The following is a 20,438-nucleotide window of genomic DNA, read 5'->3' on the forward strand; positions in this document are numbered from 1 at the left end:
TTGAATCAAGCTAAAATCTATACAAAAATAGATCTACGAGGAACATTTAATCTGATACATATCAAAGAAAGAGATGAATAGAAGACTACATTTTGAACCAAGTACGGATATTTTGAACATAATATCATGCCTTTTGGACTTACACTTATACCATCAGCTCTTCAACATCTTATGAATGAGGTTTTTTGAGAGTTTTTAGATGATTTTGTTGTCTATTACCTAAACAACATCTTGATCTATTCTAAGAATATAAAAGAATATGAATTTCATATTTATTATGTATTGTAAAAATTAAGACATGTAGGACTCTATGCTAAGATAGAAAAGTATGCATTCTATATTAATCAAGTTAAATTTTTAAGTTACATCATTTCAAATGATGGACTTATGATGGATCCTAAGAAAATTCAAATTATTATGGATTGAAAGATCCTAAAAATGATCCAAGATGTTTAATATTTTTTAGGATTTTTTAACTACTATCAAATCTTTATCAAAGACCTTTCTTAAATTGTAGCTCTACTTACACATTTTACTTGTAAAGAAAAACTTCAATAGAATCAAGAAACAGAAGCAACATTTGAAGCTTTAAAAATAGTCTTTATTTTTGCATCAATTTTATATTGCGTTGACTTTTCTAAGGCATTCTTTACAGAAATAAATGCATTGGACTTTGCTTTAGGTGCTGTATTATCACAAATAAAAATAGATGATAAACTTCATCTGTAGCTTTTTATTCTACAAAATTTTTAGTAGTTGAGATTAATAATGAGATCCACAAAAAGAGCTTCTTGCAATTATGGATTCTTTTTAAGAAAGGTGTCATTATCTAAAAGGCACTTCTAATTCAGTCACCATATATATGGATTATAAAAATCTCAAATATTATATATTAGCTCGTGTTTTGAATTGTTATCAAGCTCATTGGACCATATCTTTATCAAGATTTGAATTCAGTATCACTTATTGGATAAAAAAATAACAACATTTGATCAATGCCTTTTTCAGATGTTCTTATCTTGTACCTAAAGAAAGAGATGCAGCTTTTGATCAACAAAAGATAATTTTATTAAATCCAAAATAATTTTATCTTTGAGCAATCAAATCAACATTGATTATTGATTCAATTTTTTTCAAACAAATTCAATCAATTATGTCCTTTCATCCTCATGTTCATAATATTAAGCATACTTCTTCTAAGTCTTGTGATACTTCTAAGTTTAAATTCAAAAATAACTTACTTTATTTTAAAAAATACTTATATGTGCCAAAAAGAGAAGTACATTTACATGTTTTTCAAATACGTCATGATTTTCCAGCAGCAAGACATTTTGGATACAATAAGACTTTAGAGCTAATATCCAAAGATTTATAGTAGCCGCAAATGTGGAAGGTTGTAAAAGTCTTTGTTCAATCATATGACAATTTTTCAAGGTCAAAAACTCCTCGACATCAACCTTATCAACTTCTTCAGCCATTATTTATTTCAGAACAATCATTGTGTTTTATTTCTATGGATTTTATTATGGAACTTTCAATCTCAAGATTGTATGATTCTATATTTGTGATAGTAGATTGTTTTATCAAAATGGCATATTTTGTATCATGCACAAAATCTATAATAGATGAAAAAATTGCCAAGCTTTTTCTTAAAAATATCTATCGATATGATGGATTGCTGAAAAATATTATATTGGATAGAAGAACTTAATTTGTACCATGATTTTGAAGAATTCTTTTTAAGATTCTAAAGATAGATATAAAGCTTTCTTCGGTCTCTCATCTTTAAATTGATGAACAAACAAAGTATATAAACCAATTTTTGGAGCAATACTTAAGGTGTGCCATCAATTATCAATAAAATGATTGGAGAATTTTCTTGCCATTAGTAGAGTTTTCTTATAATAATACAATGCATTCTTCTACACAACAAATACTTTTCTTTGTCAATTATGGTTATTATTCATAATTTGATATTTTTGACTTTTCAAATGTTGATAATCTTATAGCAAAAGATTTGGCAAATTATTTGTCAGAGGTACATGCAACAATGAAGGTGCAATTAAAGAAAGCTTAAGAATGACAAAAGATCAATGCTGATGCCTATCGAAAGGAACAACCACAATTTAATGTAGGTGATAAGATATGATTACTTCATCATAATATCAAGACTACTTATCCTTATGATAAGTTGAACTACTGCAGGCTTGTATCTTTTCTTATTTGTATACAAATGAATCTTATCAATTACATCTATCAAAGTCAATGAAAATCCATCTTGTCTTCTACATATCTCTTCTTGAACCATATAAGACTGTAAACATTTCTTTTATAGAAGTGGACAATAATGAAAAGTTTGAAGTAAAAGAAATTCTAGATTCAAGGCAATGCCAAAATAAATTGAAATGTCTTATCTATTAGTGTGGATATGATATTAGTGAATACTTATGGGAGCCAATAAAAAATCTAGAAAATACAACAAAGGCAATGGAAGCTTTTCATTGACAACATCTATCAAAATTAAGATGAAAAATAATAAATCTTTGCTATAAAAGAAATAAGGTCCAAAGAAGATTGCATTTTATTTTCTATCCTTGTTTAAGGTTTTTGTATATTTATGACATTAAAGAAATAGAGAATAAAAAACTAGCGGATTTAACTCAAGAGCCTTTGTTTGTTGATTTTTCAAAGGAAAAATCACAATTGTCACAACCTTCAAGATGATGCAATTGAAATGAAGATCCTCAAGAATGACATATTTTTTCTCAAATAGATGGCAAGATACAATGCATTTGATATTACGACCTTGGAAGGGACTCTCGATGTTCGGTGATTTTACATGAGGTAGGAATAATACTTGACAATGTTCCAAATATTTTATTTGAAGGAAGTTATGAAGGCCTCAACAACAATCAAATAATTGGGTGGTCTTCCCATCTAGACATGAGACACTATCAATGGTTGAGAGGTCTTATCAACCATCTTCAAAGAGAACAAAGATCACAATATGTAACAAATATAATTTGTCTTATTTTAGATTTCTTCAACACATGATGACTGCTCTTTATGGAACTTGTTTCTTGAAAGAAAGGTAATGTCACAGACATATACATGTAAATAAATAATTACCTATATGATTAGATAAAAGTATATAAAAGTAGATTAATTCCATAATATCTTCTATAGAAGCTTCTTAGAAGGTTTATAGATATTTTTTTTACTTCATAGTTATTTATAATTAACTTTTTAGATTAAAAACGTGGTCAACAAGTTGGCCATATGCCACACATGTTGGTAGCTTGAAAAATAAGTTAATTATATAGCCCTCATGTAGAAAACTTACCTTCTAAGCTAAAGCATGTATTGTGCAAAGTCAACACATATTAGAAGTCCTATAGAACATCATCACGTAGCTCCTAGTTAGATAGTATATATAGAGACAAGAATGAAACCTTCTTCACTGTTGTCAACTCTTTTCTTGCTTCTACTCTAGATTTAAGAGTCTCTAATTTCCTTGTCTTTTAGCAAAAGCCATTCTAGTTTCCTTTTAATATACATATTACTTTATTTTTATTTTTTCACTTTTCTTTTCACACAAATTTTTCAACTTTATACATCTTCTTTTAGTTCATGTCCTTGATAAGAAGTTAATGTTTTTTATGCATCAACTCAATTTACCACCACAAATAGTAACAAAATTGATAAGTAATTAAAATATAGAAATAATTGAAGCTCTTTTAATATCTATACCAAATGATGCTACTTCTCTTATATTGGAATACTATTTAAGCATTAAAAAATCAAAAATTGTATTATTCAAGAAGTTTGATGGTACAAGATCAAAATTTCAAGGACTCATCAATTAAATACAATTAGGAACTAAACTTCAATCTTTAATTTCTTTAACTCTAGGATTAGAAGTTAAGTTTATTGGTATACTTCTTTTAGGTTCTACAATGTCGAGATAGAAAAAGTTTGCCTCAAAAACACAATAGGCTTTTGGCTATCACTAATTATTCAATCAAATTTTAAAATAAGAAAATATTAAGTTTATATATAAAACAGTTCTTATAAAGGCAATTACATCAATATATAAGCCCTAAGTATCAAAGAACATCCAAAATGTCATAAAAATATTTTAAAAACTTATTTATCTTTAAAGAAATTATTTTTCAAACTTCAACAACTCATATCTCACAAATGGATCATTCAAAAAAATTCAAATTTTACATGAAGTAGTAATATACTTTAAAAAACTACCAAAACAAATTTCAACTACAAATTGATTATAAATCTTGAAATATTGCCAAAATCCTAACAATGGCTTCAAACCTTTTTTTACATAAATCTACATGCAACTTTCTTCATATTTCACAAAATAATCACTTAAATACCACAAAAAATTTTATGTAGCTTTTTAACCTAATAACTCATATTTTTAATAAATTTGATCTAAAAATTCATCTAAAAAATCAATATAAAGCTTCAATTATTACTATCAACAAAATAGTTCACTTATTGTCTTTGAATTACTTGTACTATCTTCAATTTCCTATAATTCCTTCATACAAACTTTAAATATACTAATTCTTTTATGAAAGATATAAATCTTAAAATTGCCTTTATAATTGCACCTTTTAATCTCTAAAATCTATTGTACAATTCTTTATATCTTTAAGCAAGTAATAATATGTCTTAAAAGATCTTTAACTTCAAATGGCTAGAATTTCTTCATCCTAACTCCAAATCCTCTAAATTTTGTATCCTCTAAATTTTATATTATAAATTATAGCTCAAATCCTGAATCTTATAATTTATGCTTTTTATCCTCAAATGCTCTTTTTGAAGTCATTGAAATCCTTATTATGGTTAAGGATAGCCTACTAAAAGCCTATTGGTCATAACCTTTGATCAATAGGAATGAAGACCTTCACTCTTTTTTTTCAACTATCTATACTTTGCTTTCAGCTTTCCAAATAAGCTTTTTAATAGTTTGGATCTTCATCTTTGAGCTCCAATTTCCTCTTAAAACTTTATACTAAATATCTAAATCTTATATAATTTAAACACTATAATCAAAATACGTAAATTTTAAATAAAATTATTTACATCAACTATCTTTAAATTAACCTATTAACCACTTTAATATACATCAAGACTTATAAATATATTATATATTCTAATTAAATTTAATATATTATAAATAATTATAATATGAAAATTTTATTATGATTTTTATCTTTTTTTGAATGATGTAATCTAGTATTGGATAATTTAAAGGTTTTTTTGGTAGAATTTTGATCCATATATGGAAAATATGATACAATTTATGCTGTAACAAATAAAATACGTATATTACAATAAGAAAATTGATCCATAATATTATATGCTTCACAAATTTAATAACTTGCAATTGATATTAAATAGAATAATACTATACTTATTAGCCAATTTTTTAATAAATTATAATATAAAATAAATAAATTGATTTTTAATTTACCTAATCTTCAAACATTAAGTCAAGCAATTGACTTTATTGTGAAGTGTGATAACCAAATTTTTGAATTTCAATCCAAAAGTTGCATAAAAAGGCCTTAATATTATTTCAATTCAATGGTAATATCAATGTCTTTTCAACATATACATTAAAAAATAGAAGATATATAAATTAATATAATATATTTTAAACCTCTCACTAAGTAAGAAAAGACTTGTTAATGTCAAAAAGGATTGTACTTATATTATAGAGAATCTAAGCACAATATTCAACATTATCCAAAGAAGCAATATAACTACAAAATGGAGACTATGGCTGTCAAATAAGATAATATGTTGGAAAATGAGTTTATCCAACTACAATAAGAAATATGTATCTGGAACCTTATACAATACCTAGTGAAGGTCTTATTCTCTTCTCAAAATCCTCTTCTTGTTTTACAATAGATATTAGCTTAGGACCTAAAAATTACAAAGCCTCTACCTTGCTAGATTCAAGAGTCTTATCTTGTTTCTTATATGAAGAACTTATTAAAAAATATAACATACTTTTAATACAAAAAACTAAATTTATTCATGTAAAAGTCATATATAATTGTCTATTGTCTTTTAGACATATTATCCATAAAATCTTTCCTATATAACTAGCAATTAATGGTTATAGTAGCTTTCTAATATTTAATACGAATAGATTTTTTTCTAATCTAATTATTTCAGATTTATTGTAGCCAAAAAAGTATAACCTTCAAATAGATTGGATTTTTCATAGTTTTGATTTTTTTAGGAATATAATTAAGAATATTTTTAACTAAATAGAAAGTCAAATACAACCAAATCCATATTTGTAGGTTTAAGAGCTTTCTTGTATGCTGTAAAAAAATAATTACCTTATATTATTTATGCTACTTATTTTTTTAAATGTAAAAAGCCTTCAAATGGCATTTTAAGCCAATATCAAGATTTTTAAGATGTTCTTGAAAAAAAGAATGTAAATATTCTTTTAAAATATTCAATTGATTTTTGAGAAGAAGCTCAATTACTATTTGGACTAATTTATAGTTTATCATAAAATAAGTTATTTTAATTTAAGAGCTACATTGAAAAAAATTTAGTTAAGAATTTCATATGCCACTTCAAATCTCCAACAAGAGCTTTAATTTTATTTATAAAGAAAAAATATTGATTATTATAGATGTATATTATTTATTCAGGATTCAGAAAGATTATCAAAAATATGTACCATTTACCTTTGATATCTAAATTTTTTAATCAATTAAATCAAGCTAAGATTTATAAAAAAATAGATCTATAGAGAGCATACAATTTGATATACACCAAAGAAGGAGATGAATGGAAGACTTCATTTTGCACTATGTATGGACATTTTGAATACAATGTCATGTCTTTTGAATTTACAAATACACTACCAACTTTTCAACATCTAATGAATGATATATTTTAAAAGTTTTTAAATAATTTTTTTGTTTATTATTTAAAAAAATTAATCTATTCTAAAAAGGCAAAAGAATATAAACTTTGTATTTGTTATGTATTTTAAAAAATTAGGAGATACAAGGCTCTATACTAAGATAAAAAAGTATATATTATACATTACTCAAAATGACTTTTTATGATTTATCATTATAAATAATGAACTCCTAATAGATCTTAAGAAAGATCAAATCATTATGAATTTATTACAAATATATACATTTATTCCAATAATTACTTATATGATTAAATAGAAATAAATATATATAGATTAATTTTATAATATCTTTGAAAAAAGCTTCGTACAAGCTTCATAGATGTTACTTTGACTTTACACATATTTATAATTAATTAATAGATTAAAAATTCGGTCAAAAAATTAGCCACATGTCACATATATTAATAGCTTCTAAAATAAATTAACTATGTAGTGTACATTGTTGTATGGCGTGATTTGCAATCTGAAAATATACAAGGTATTTAGCTATAGAGAGTTTAGTTTTAACTTATTGACTAAGATCTAATTAGTGATTTATTCTACCTTTAACTTATATACAAAGTCGTGGCTTCCTAGACCTCTTCACTTTATATAAAATGCCTAAATTTTAGCAAAGCCCTTCAAAACATATTTTTTCCATAAAAAAAAATTTCTTTCAAAAAATTTAAAAAATCATGTTTTTATATCCAACTATTCAATTTCTTTTAAATTATTAGATATTGTAGCACTTATTTTTAAGTTTTATCATAAAAAAATAAAAAAAAAAAAAAAAAAAACCATAAATTCACTATCAATCTTCTAGCATCTAAGAAATCTTAGAAGATATTGTAAACCCTAATCTACAAGCTTCCAAGTACTATTTTTTTTGTATCTTCAAAATCCAAAACTCAAATACTACAAAATTTATGCATTAAATTTAATAACATGATTATATACATTTTTAAAAATTTTGAACCAAAATCTTGTCAAATTTCTTAAGACATAATTCAAAATACAACCACTAGTAAATTGAGTTACTTATAATCTTTAGATTTGAAGTATTGAATTCAACCTCTAATATTTCTTTTATTCTAACTTGAAATTCATCAAAAAAATACAAAAAGTATAGTCAAGAAAGTGTTCTCTTCAACTCTAATTGCCGATCTTTCTTTGCTTTCAGTATGCATGCATTATATTCAAAAAAATGATAGTAAGTACAAAATCATCATCTTAACTTTGAGCATCCATATTTCTTTTATATAAACTCCAAATTACACAAAATATGTATCAAAATCATAGCCAAAATCCTAAACTTGTTGATCATAGCCTCTAAAGCTTAAATTACCTCAAAAGAGTAATCCTAATTCCTAATAAGGCTTCAAGCATTCTCTTTGAAGCCCATTGAGCATGATTTTTGGCCAATAGGAATAGAGATTTTTACCATCTATCTCCATGCATCCAGTATTAAGATTTTTAAAATATTTTTAAAAAGAAAAATGTAGATATTCTTTCAAAGCATCAATTATATGATTGTTCAATTGATTTGCAAGAAGGAGCTCAACCACCATTCAAACCAATCTACAAATTATTACAAAATAAATTAGTTATATTAAAAGCGTATATTGATGAGAACTTGGCTAAGAATTTCATATGTCATTTGAAATCTCCAATAAGAGCTCCTACCTTATTTTTAAAGAAAAATGATGGATTTCGATGGATGTGTATAGATTATCAAGGACTCAATAGGATTACCATCAAGAATATGCATTCTTTATCTTTGATTTTAAGATTTTATGACCAATTCAATCAAGTAAAGATCTATATAAAAATAGATCTATAAGAATCATACAACTTGATTTACATTAAAAAAAAAGATGAATAGAAGATTTTTTTTAAACTAAATTTAGATATTTCAAATATAATGTCATACATTTTGTATTTATAAATACACTAACCACCTTTCATCATCTCATAAATGATATTTTTTTTGAGTTTTTTTCATAATTTTGTTGTATAATAATTAAAAAATATTCTAATCTATTCTAAAAATATTAAAGAATATAAATTCATGTTTGATATGTATTACAAAAACTTAGAGATATAGGATTATAGGCCAAGATGAAAAAAGTATATATTCTACATAATTTAATTTGACTTTTTAGAATACATTATTTCCAATAAAAGATTAATAATAGATCCAAAGAAGATCCAAACTATCATAGATTGAATGATCTTAAAAAAAGTTAAAGATGTACAATATTTTTTGAGATTTATTAATTATTATAAGATCTTCATCAAGAAATTTTTTCAAGTTGTAGCTCTTCTTATATGCTTGACATGTAAAGATAAACTTTAGGTGGAGCAAAGAAGTTGAAGCATCTTTTGAAGCCATAAAGACATCATTTTTTTTTGCACCAATTTTGTATAGCATTAATTTTTTCAAGACATTTTTCATGGAAACAAAAACATCAAATTTTGCTATAATTATTATTTTTTTGCAAATGGGAGTAGATAACAAGCTCTATTCCATAGCTTTCTATTCAAAAAATATTTCAATAACCAAGATTAAGTATGAAATCTATAATACAAAGCTTCTTGCAATTCTCAATTCATTTCAAAAATAACATCATTCTTTAGAAGGTGCTTTTAGTCTAGTCATCATATTTATGGATTACAAGAACCTCAAGTATTTCATATTGACATGAATTTTGAATTGTTGCCAAACTTGTTAGATCATATTTTTATCAAGCTTTGATTTCAAGATCACTTATTGACTTAGAAAATAAGGTTTTTTAGACATCCTTTTTAGATTTTTTTATCTTATATTAAAAGAAGGAGATGCATCTATTGATCAACAAAGAATGATTTTCGAGAGGCCAATATATTTTCATCTTCAAGCAATAAAATCAATGTTGATTATTGATTCAACTTTTATCAAGAAAATTCAATCAAGTATGTCCTCTAATCTTCTTGTTCATAAAATCAAGAATAATTCATTTAAGTCTTATGATACTTTTAAATTTAGATTTAAAATAATCTATTCTATTTTGAATAATAGTTGTATATTTCAAAAAGTAAGGTACAAGTACATATTCTTCAAGCTTATCATGACTTTCTAACAACCGAACATTTTGGATACAACAAGATTTTAGAACTAATATTTAAAGATTTTCTGTGGCTTTAAATATGGAAGATACTCAAAGATTTTCTAAAATCATGTAATATTTGTTTAAGATCCAAAACTTTTCATCATTGATCTTACATACTTTTTTAGCCATTACTTATTTTAAAACAACCATTATCTATTATTTCTATAGATTTTATTACAAAACTTTGAATCTCAAATTTATATGTTTTTATATTTATGATGGTAATTTGTTTTACCAAAATGGCATATTTTGTACCATATACAAAATCTATCATAGGTAAAATAAAAAATTAAGTTTTTTCTTGATAATATCTATTGCTATCATGGATTATTCAAGGATATTATATTAGATAAGAAGATTTAATTTATATTAATTTTTTAAATATAGAGATAAAGCTTTCTTTGGCTTTTTATCTTCAAACTAATAAACAAATAAAACAAGTGAATCAAATTTTAGAGCAATATTTGAGGTATACCATCAATTATCATTGAAATGATTGGAGAATTTTTTTTATCATTGATATAGTTTTTGTACAATGATTTGGTATATTTTTATATTCAATAAATACCTTTCTTTATCAATTATGGTTATCATCCATAACTTGATACTTTTGACATTTCAAAAGCTGATAATCCTACAGCAAAAGATTTGATAAATTATTTATTAGAATTACATACAACAATGAAGATATAGTTAAAAGAAGCTCAATAATGATAAAAGATCAATAGAGATGCCTATTGCAAGGAACAATCAAAATTCACCATAGATAACAAGATATAGTTATTTTGTTATAATATCAAAGATATTCATTTTTATAATAAGTTGGACTATCATAGGCTTGAATCTTTTTCTATTTGTGAATAAGTCGATTCTATTACTTATTAATTACATCTATTGGAGTCTATGAAGATCCATCATGTATTCTACATGATTCTTTTTGAGCCATACAAGACAATGAATATCTCAAGAAGAAGACAAATGCCATCTCTTTTTATAGAAGTAGATAATAATCAAAAATTTGAAATGGAAGAAGTCTTAGATTTAAGGTGACACCAAAATAGATTGGATTATTTTGTTTATTAGTAAAAATATGATATTAATGAATGTACACGAGAGCCACCAAAAAATCTAATAAATATAGTAATGAAGGTTGACGCTTTTTATTGATGACATCTATCAAAATTAAAATGAAGAATAGAAAATCTTTGCTATAAAAGAAACAAGATCAATGAAAGATAGCATTCTACCTTCTACTCTTATTTAAAGCTTTTATATATTTGTGGTGCTAAGAAGATAGAAAACTTACAACCAATAGATTCAACTCAAGAGCTATTTTTTGATGATTTATTAGATGAAACATTACAATTGTCACAGACTTAAAGTTGATGTAATCAAGATGAAGATCCTTAAGAACAACATTTCTTTCTTCAAATAGATGACAAGATACAATATATTTGATATCACAATCTTAGAAGATATTTTTGATGCTTGGTAATTTTATTAGAAATAGGAACAATTCTTAATATTATTTCAAATGTTTTATTTGAATGTCAAGGATATATATATTTATTCTAATGATTACCTATATAATTAAGTAAAAGTAGATAAAATTAGGTTAATTTCATAATATCTTCTAGAGAAGCTTTTTAAAATCTTAATAGATGTTGTTTTGATTTTATATGTATTGTACTTAATTAGTAGGTTAAAAACTTGATTAACAAATTAGCCACGTATTATGCTCATTAATAGCTTATGAAATAAGCTAAGTATATGGCATACATAAAAAAAAAAAAACTTACATTTTAAGTTAAGACATGTATCTCACAAAGTCAACATGTGTTAGAGGTCTTATAGATTATTGCGACATAATTATTAATTCGAGAGTATATATGGAGGCAAGAGTAAAGCCTTCTTTACTCTTATCAATGTCTTTTTAGTCCTTAGTCTTATTTCAAGTCTTTCTATTCTTCTTATCTTTGGCAATAGCCATTTTATTTTAATATTATATCATCTTTAAGTGATTTTTTAGTCTTTTTGAATGATATAAGAATGTATTGACTTTTTAGTTCTTTGATGTTCATATCTTTGACATCCAATTGCTTATTAATTATATCAATTAAATTCTATGAAGATCCATCAAGCATTTTATGTGTCTCTATTTGAGCCATATAAGAAAAATAAATATCTTGAAAAGCAAACAAATACCACCGCCTCTTATAGAAATAGATAATTATTAAAAAATTGAAGTGAAAGAAGTCTTAAATTTAAGGTAGTGCCAAAATAGATTGAAATATTTCGTATATTGGCACAAATATAATATTAATAAATACATATGGAAGCTAATAAAAAATCTTGCAAATACAATAGAGAAGGTTAAAACTTTTTATTAATGACATCTTTCAAAATCAAGATAAAGAGTTAAGTAATTCTTTACTATAAAGTAAAATATGTTCAATGTAGATTGATTTCTATCTTCTATCTTTGATTGTGAATTTTTTATATTTTGTAATACTAACAAGATAGAAAATTTTAAATTAAAAAATTCAACTCAAGAACCATCATTTGCTAAGTTACCAAGCAAGATATTGTAATCATTACAACTTTCAAGACAACATAATTGAGATGAAGATTCTCAAGAATGACATGTTCTTTCTCAAATAAATGGCAAGAAATAATGCATATGGTATCACAACTTTGAAAGAGACTTCTAGTATTTGATAATATTATTAGAGGTAAGAATGATTCTTGATGATATAATAAATGTTTTGTTTGAAAGAAGTTATAAAGGCCTCAATAACAATCAAATAATAGAGTAATCTTCTTACCGTAGAATGAAATATTATTAATGGCTAAGAAGACCTATCAATTACCTTTAAAATAAACAAAGATGAAAGTATGTTGCAAATACAATTTATTGCATCTTGGACTTTATCAATACGTAATTACTATTCTTTATGAAAATCGGCTTTAGAAGAGAAAATAATATCATGAACATATATATTTATTCTAATAATTATTTAAGTAATATAAATAGGTAGAAATACATAAAAATAGATTAATTTCATAATATCTCTTTAAAAAGCTTTATAGATGCAATTTCTCTTTTATACATGTTTATAGGTGATTGGTAGATTAAAAACTTGGCCAACAAGTTAGCCACATGTTGTATGTATTGATAGCTTGTTGTTCAAATTAACCATGTGATGCATATATAAGAAACTTGCCTTATAAATTAAGATATGTGTCTTGTAAATTGGACACATATTGGAGATCTTTAGAATGTCACCAAATAATTCTAAGGTAGCTAGTTGTGAAGGTAAATTTTTCTCTCAATCTAAGGATATAAGAAACATGTAAATCCAAATTATTATAAGTATTTTATAAAATTTTAAAGATATGAAGTAAATAATTAAAAAATTAAGTAAAAATATTTTATATTGAGGATAATTTGCTTATAGATCATGGATTTGAGCCTCACCAAGGCTCACATATAATGCATATGGGGTATCAACAAAGGCCATAAGGCCTTAGTCTTATCTTCCTAACTCTATTCAAGGTGCTACAATCTATATGGAACTTGTACACCTCCTTTTTTACAAGGACTAGACTAGCTGTAAATCCTCCTATTTTTTACTAATAAAACTTATATTTTTTCATTTTTGACTTCACCACAGTGTTTAAGAATATCCAAACAGCCTACAAACCTTGTATGGCCTTCAAATCTTATTCTATTTTTTCATAATGGCTCCCAAAGAGATAAAACTTAATTTTATCAAAATCTTAAAATCTTCTCTAAAAATTCCTAAATAATTCTAAATAAATTCTAAACAAATCCTAAAAAACCTTATAATATTTATTTAAATTTATATTTTTTATATTGATGATTTTTTTATTAATAAAATAAATTTAAGTCTACTAAAAATTATATTTTTTATACGATTAACTAAAAAAAATGATTTTTATTTTATGCTTCTTTTAACTACTAACTAATCATTAATAGGATTTTTATAAGTAATATATGTAGTTAAGAGGCTATGAACCCCATATTCACCACTCATTAAATTGATGCCACACAACATGTTTAGAAGGTAGAATGGAGGGACTATCAATTGTGAAATTGTTGAATTAATTTAAATGAAGATGTTTGTAGTTCAATTCAAATTAATGCCTTCCAAGCAATGATTACCGATATTAAATTTAAATTTTAAATAAAATTTACTATACAAATATAATAAAAATAATTAACTAAGTTGTTACTATTAATTGACTATAAGAATAAAAACTTAAGTTTGAATTAAAAATTAAGTTAAAATTTAAAGTTAAAATTAAAGTTAAAAGTTAAATTTAAAAAATTAAGTTAAAATTTAAAATTAAAATTTTGAGTTAAAAGTTAAAATTAGAAGGTTAAGTTAAAAAGTTAAAATAAAAAATTAAATTTAAGAGTTAAAATTAAAAGCTAATTTTAAAAATTAAAGTTAAAAGTTAAAGTGAGAATATTAAAGGTTAAAATTTAAACTTAAAATTTATTAGCCAAAAGGTGAAATTTCGAGATTACAAGTCACTATGAAGATGATAGTAAAAATAAAGTAAGAGAAGTGAAAGCAAAGGTACCTTGACAACATGCAAGGATTGAAGGCAGCGACTCCCTTCTATTCCAAAATTTTCCAAAATTTTTAATCATCTTTGATTTGAATGGTTCTTAGCTTATTGCAAGACTAACTTAAAGGCGCTTCTGATCTAATAATTCTTGTTGCAATCTAATGATCCAATCGTAAGAATCCCTCCTTTAAAGTTGAGTGATCTAAACTACCATGGTGACCAACCCTCTTCACTTAGAAATTCACTAAAAATCCATATTGTCTTCAAATCCAACAAAACTTGTGCCTTTCAAAGCTTAGCTTATAAATCTCGATGTTTCCAAAAATTTCAAATAAAGCCAATTATCAGGCACTGAGAAGTACCTTTCCAAACTTGATTGATTCAAACTGCGAAGGTAGTCAACTCCCTCAAATTCGAGAATTCACCAAAAATTCCTTCTTACTCCAAATCAAATAAGTCTTATCTTGTCAAAAAGCTAACAACAAAAGCTACAACCATTTAGAATTTCACATTGAAATAAAAGAAATTGAGTAACTGATTGAGGAAAATCCGTGGCCCTTAAAACCCTTGGAATATTTGGAAGGCCGAGGAGCTATCTACCTCAATGAAGCATATTTTAAAACTTAATGACCATCCTTCATAATTCAAAATCCATACATACACAATCACAAGGTTCACAATGAGATTTAAAATCTAAATAAAATTAAGATTAGGATTTTGGCCAAATTTTGGCTTGGCTTCGCCCTTCACTCAAAAGAAATGAGAGTGAGGGCTTGGAAAACCAAGCCTCTCTTATATAATTGAGTGGAGGCTCATAGAAAGGTGGCTAAATCTCCACCCTTGATTTTTAAGATCCCTAATCTAGATCTACGGCCTTCATTCATCTAAGAACCAATCTCGTTATCAAGTTGATGGCTCTTGTAAGTAGTCAAGAAAGCATTTTTTTGGTTAATCTAACTTCACTATTGTGTTCAAAACACCTTTTTAAGCTAAAATCAACTACTCACATGCCTCAATCCATGCTCAATTATAATTTTCATGGAAGTTTTTACTTACAAGGATCTTGGCAATTTTTTATAAAATTCTTCAAAATGAGAATTTCATTGCTTCACTTGTATTTTAAAGGAGAGGATGCTGATCTTGTTTTCTTCACTCCACGGGATAAATCTGGTGCCACCATTGCATTAAAAAAACTTCTATTAATTAGAAGAACCACCATGCCACTTGAATTTGTCAAATTTGGAAGAAAACTCAAAATTATCATTGCTAACTTCCCTAAATCTTTTAGAGAATTATAAATCCAACTCCTACATCATGTGAATGATTATAGGTGCACTCATAGGCTTTTAATCAATCCTCATGGTAATGACTGATAACATCTAAATTATTAAACTAACTAAGTTGCTATTCTAATTTTTTTTAACTCTTATCACTTTAGTCCTAACTAACCTAATTCAAGGAATTATGCTATAATTTATACCATCAATGGTTGTAATCCTAAAAATTCTATAAAACTAAATTCCACTCATATAAATCCTAATCTAACATGCCTAATTATCATAAAATAGGAAAATAACAAAAATTTAGACTCTAAAGTATAATTGAGAGCTCACAGAGGCCAATAAAGATATTGGTCTCAATAATTAATCCTTAATACTTAACAATAAGTAAAAATACTAAATCAACTAAGATAATTGCTTCTACAACTTACTAAGATTCTATTTTTATAGCTTTTCTTTTAATAAGACTTTTGTAACTTATAAATACTTCTAATTATAATAAATACTTAAATAATCAAAAAAACTTTTTAATCTTAATATTTATATAATGAAATGATTTAAAACTATGCTTTTAACCAATTCATCAATTAAAGTGCATTGGTAGGACTCACATATGACAACCATCTGGGACTATTTGTAAGAATAGAGAAAATCCAACTCTTATTTTTAACTCGGTCTATAAAAAAGTAAATATATATATATATATATATATATATCTTTAGTATATTGTATATTGTATACTAAAGATATAAATAACTTATAGGTTTGATTTAGAACTACTAAAAAAAATGACAATATACATTAATATTGGAGCCAATGTTTATACCATGTATTTTTTAAAATGACTTCCATTAGTTTAAAATATTTAAACTAATTTGCTTGTGTGTTGTTTAAAATGTTTTGATTTAAGTACTTATTAATTTTCTTAAAATTAATGACAAAATTTCCTAGTTTTGCAAAATAATACAACTACAATATTACATTGCATTTAGAATTCATCCATTTCAAATGATTTCTTAACCTTAAACTTACTAAACGCATAGCACCATTTGCAATTGATCCCTTTCAAACAATTGTAAGCACAAACCTCTATTCCAAACCCCAAAACACTACTTTGTGGATTTGTGAAGTAATCCAAATCCACTCTTGACTAGTGCTTCATTCATCATCAAAATTCTTTGGTCAACCCTTCAATTCTTTCAGATGAGGCATGCCTTGCCCCTTGAGGTTTAGGGTTCATTGTTGGCAAATTTGTTGCAGTGTGAGTGTGCTTCCATCTGGTGCTGGTGTCTACAGATGGCCAGAGTCAGGGAGTCAGGCATTGCCCCAAAGAGAGTGAGCAACTGGGCATAAGTGAACATTGCAATGACAACTTTAGCAGTATTGCAAATAGCATACATCTATGGAAGCAAAGTTTTAGAAATAGCAGAGCTAACGTTCACCATTTACTTGGTTGGAAATTATGATCGAAGCACAACCTGATGATCTTAATAAACGTGATATCTAGAATAGACTAAGGTGTTTATCTCCCAATATGTGGACGGAGTAGTAGGTACATGAACAAAACATACAGGAAAACGTGATTTTCACCTGGTAACCTTTTCATTGACGTAGCGTTTATCACAAATCTTTGAGCAAGACTATTAGGATTAGATGAATAACTCCTGATGAGCTGAGCTTGATGCTCAACGACAACGGTCTGCTTTGAAGTGGTAGAAACAAGAAACACTGAACGAAAATGGGTCATGACTAAGTGAACTATATTGAGATAACATAGAGTGACTATCAAGCGGAAAGTCAGGTAGTCACTCTGAAAGGAGGATCGAATTCACCAATACATCCGATTCCTCATACATTCTCCTACAAATGCCTATCACAAGAGAAAAGCAACAGCCCAGGAACAGCTGACTGCCTAATAATTTCCATCCGGACAAGAAAATGTCTTCACGACAACTTAAGAAGACAATGAGTAGGTTGTCAAACAGAACAGACCGAGCGATTGTAAAAGTGGATCGTAAAGAAGAAAGAAAAAGAAAAGAAACTTCTAATTATAAATATATTAAGTGCATTTTCTGCGCACTAAGAGCAGTGAACAAAAGCGGCCACACTCTCCCCTGCTCCACCAGGAAGGAAGCTGGAAAAGGTCCAACTTCGTCCCAATTTGTTTTCCAAAATGGTACAGCGAATTATCCCTTCAAGATGGTTCTTCAGGAAACTGAAATGAGTGACACTACGCGTATGACATGTACAGCCAATATGCTACTTTCTACTCAGACCTAGCAGCAAAACGTTCAACCTTCTTGTTACTGAGATTGATACCCACCATTGCTTCACCAAGGTTTTCACTAACTTCCGCAAGGACATGAGCATCGTTGTAATGTGTAACAGCTTCCACAATAGCGCGCGCACGCTTCGCAGGATCGCCACTCTTAAAAATCCCTGAACCTACAAACACTCCATCACATCCGAGTTGCATCATCAAGGCTGCATCTGCAGGAGTAGCCACTCCTCCAGCGGCGAAGTTGACAACTGGTAATCTTCCAAGCTGCTTGGTCTGTCTCACAAGCTCATAAGGTGCAGCAATTTCCTTGGCGAAAGAGAAGACCTCATCATCGTCTAAGCTCTGCAATCGCCGGATCTCGCCCAACACTGACCTCGTGTGTCTTACAGCCTCCACAACATTACCAGTGCCAGCCTCTCCCTTGGTTCGGATCATGGCAGCACCCTCCGCAATGCGACGCAAGGCCTCTCCTAGATTGCGGCATCCACACACAAATGGGATCCTATAGTTGTGCTTGTTGATGTGGTTAACGTCATCAGCTGGTGTCAAGACTTCACTCTCGTCTATGTAATCCACACCGATTGCCTCAAGAATTTGAGCCTCCACAAAGTGCCCTGCTCAATAAATTACGTTTCAAGGTTAGAACTCATTTCCTAATTGAACGAAAGCAGCGTGTAAGAAGGTCGTCCTACTTTGGCAAGAAGCTAACCCCTGACTTCCAAGTAAACCCGATCGATTATGCAACTATTTCATTTCCAAACATTGGAGACCGCATGGACGAACCTCATCATGATAAAAGAACATTTCTTGAGGGCTTACAAAAGAGTTAAATTACCATCCCTCAAGAAAGTTACGAGATCGCACCGACCAGAAAACCAACGAAGTACAGATCACAGGATGCTAAACTAGATTTATGTGCATACATTCTGAAGAGACGCATCGGAAACTTCTAAGAAAATAGTTCTAACTAACACTGGTGCCGCAGCTAGACGAAAAAAATTATGTAACCCCTAAACCCTCACAAAGATTCGGGGCATAATCCCTAGAAAACAAGTACTAAAGACGATTCCAAACTACATAACGATTTAATACACATTATAGAAGCCATTAACGAGCTAAAAACTTGCATTACAGATAAACCCAAATGCAATGTAAGACCAGGCGAGCGAGTAGCTTACCAATTCGGGCCTTCGCCATAACGGGAATGGTAACGGCTTTCTTGATCTCCTTGATCATCGCGGGATCGCTCATGCGGGCAACGCCTCCCTCCGCACGAATATCTGCCGGCACGCGCTCCAACGCCATGACGGCCACCGCCCCAGCTTCCTCAGCAATCCTGGCCTGATTGGCGTCCACCACGTCCATGATCACACCACCACGCAGCATTTGCGCCAAACCAACCTTCACAGCATACGAGACTGACTTCTTGCTATTGTTGTTCTCCAACAACCCATTTCCATTGTTACGATAAATCGCAACAACGCCATTCCCCTCCATCTCTGCCTCCCTCTCGTCCTCCTCTCACCACTCCAAAATGCTCCAAACTCCTCGCCAATCCTCCCGTCTCTCGCACTTTCAGCTATAACCCACAAGCTACACCAAAAATCACTTCAAACCCAAAGCATTTTCCGACATTCAGAGCTCGTCAGGGCTCCGATCAGCACCTCGAAACCGGAAGAGAACTGCCTAAAGAGGCGTCGCAACGGATTGCGGCAGAAAGCTCTGGATCCTTCTCCAACAGTCTCGCCCATTCCGGTCAGTCTCGCCCCCCATAATTCCCAATTGGTGGGGTCGGGCAGTAGTTGACCGGAACATCAGGTTACGGGCAGGAAAGGGGCTCTGGGAAGAAACTATTGTGTTCAGCCACGGGTCTAGGATACTCGGTTACCGGCTATTCACGCGGGGATAGCAGGTGGCCGCCGTAGGCATCTCCACCACGATTCTATAACCGCACAGCTCTTCACAATAGTCATTGTGGAAGTGGGTTAGGTACGGCCATGGGGTTTGACCGTTCAACCCCCTGTGACCACACCCACCATAATCACTGTGGATAGCGGAGATAGCCAATGCCCGTGCCCCAAGCAAACTTTTCATGAATTTTGCAAATATATAATATTTAAGTAGTAGTAGCTAAGGTATAATTTTAAATAAAGGTAATTTAAAAA

At 28.5% G+C, this 20,438-nt stretch overlaps 1 protein-coding gene across 1 annotated transcript; it reads right to left on the reverse strand.

Moving 5' to 3' along the window:
• Positions 1–18,011: 18,011 nt before the first annotated feature.
• Positions 18,012–19,923, reverse strand: LOC112284132 (putative pyridoxal 5'-phosphate synthase subunit PDX1). The gene is made up of 2 exons (XM_024523718.3): positions 19,452–19,923; positions 18,012–18,887 (listed from the first exon to the last, which is right to left on the reverse strand). Exons 1-2 carry the CDS (start codon positions 19,768–19,770, stop codon positions 18,259–18,261), a joined length of 948 nt encoding a protein of 315 aa, XP_024379486.1. The 5' UTR covers positions 19,771–19,923; the 3' UTR covers positions 18,012–18,258.
• Positions 19,924–20,438: the final 515 nt, after the last annotated feature.

This window comes from Physcomitrium patens, chromosome 6, assembly GCF_059467195.1.
Source record: "Physcomitrium patens ecotype Gransden chromosome 6, ASM5946719v1, whole genome shotgun sequence".
Classification (NCBI taxonomy): Eukaryota; Viridiplantae; Streptophyta; class Bryopsida; order Funariales; family Funariaceae; genus Physcomitrium; species Physcomitrium patens.

What these genes read in the sequence shown, in the direction of transcription:
- LOC112284132 (XM_024523718.3), bottom strand. Translation starts at nt 19,770, where the DNA reads ATGGAGGGGAATGGCGTTGTTGCGATTTATCGTAACAATGGAAATGGG. An exon ending in TATGGCGAAGGCCCGAATTG is followed by an intron (nt 18,888 to 19,451) that starts GTAAGCTACTCG and finishes TTTATTGAGCAG; the next exon opens with GGCACTTTGTGGAGGCTCAA.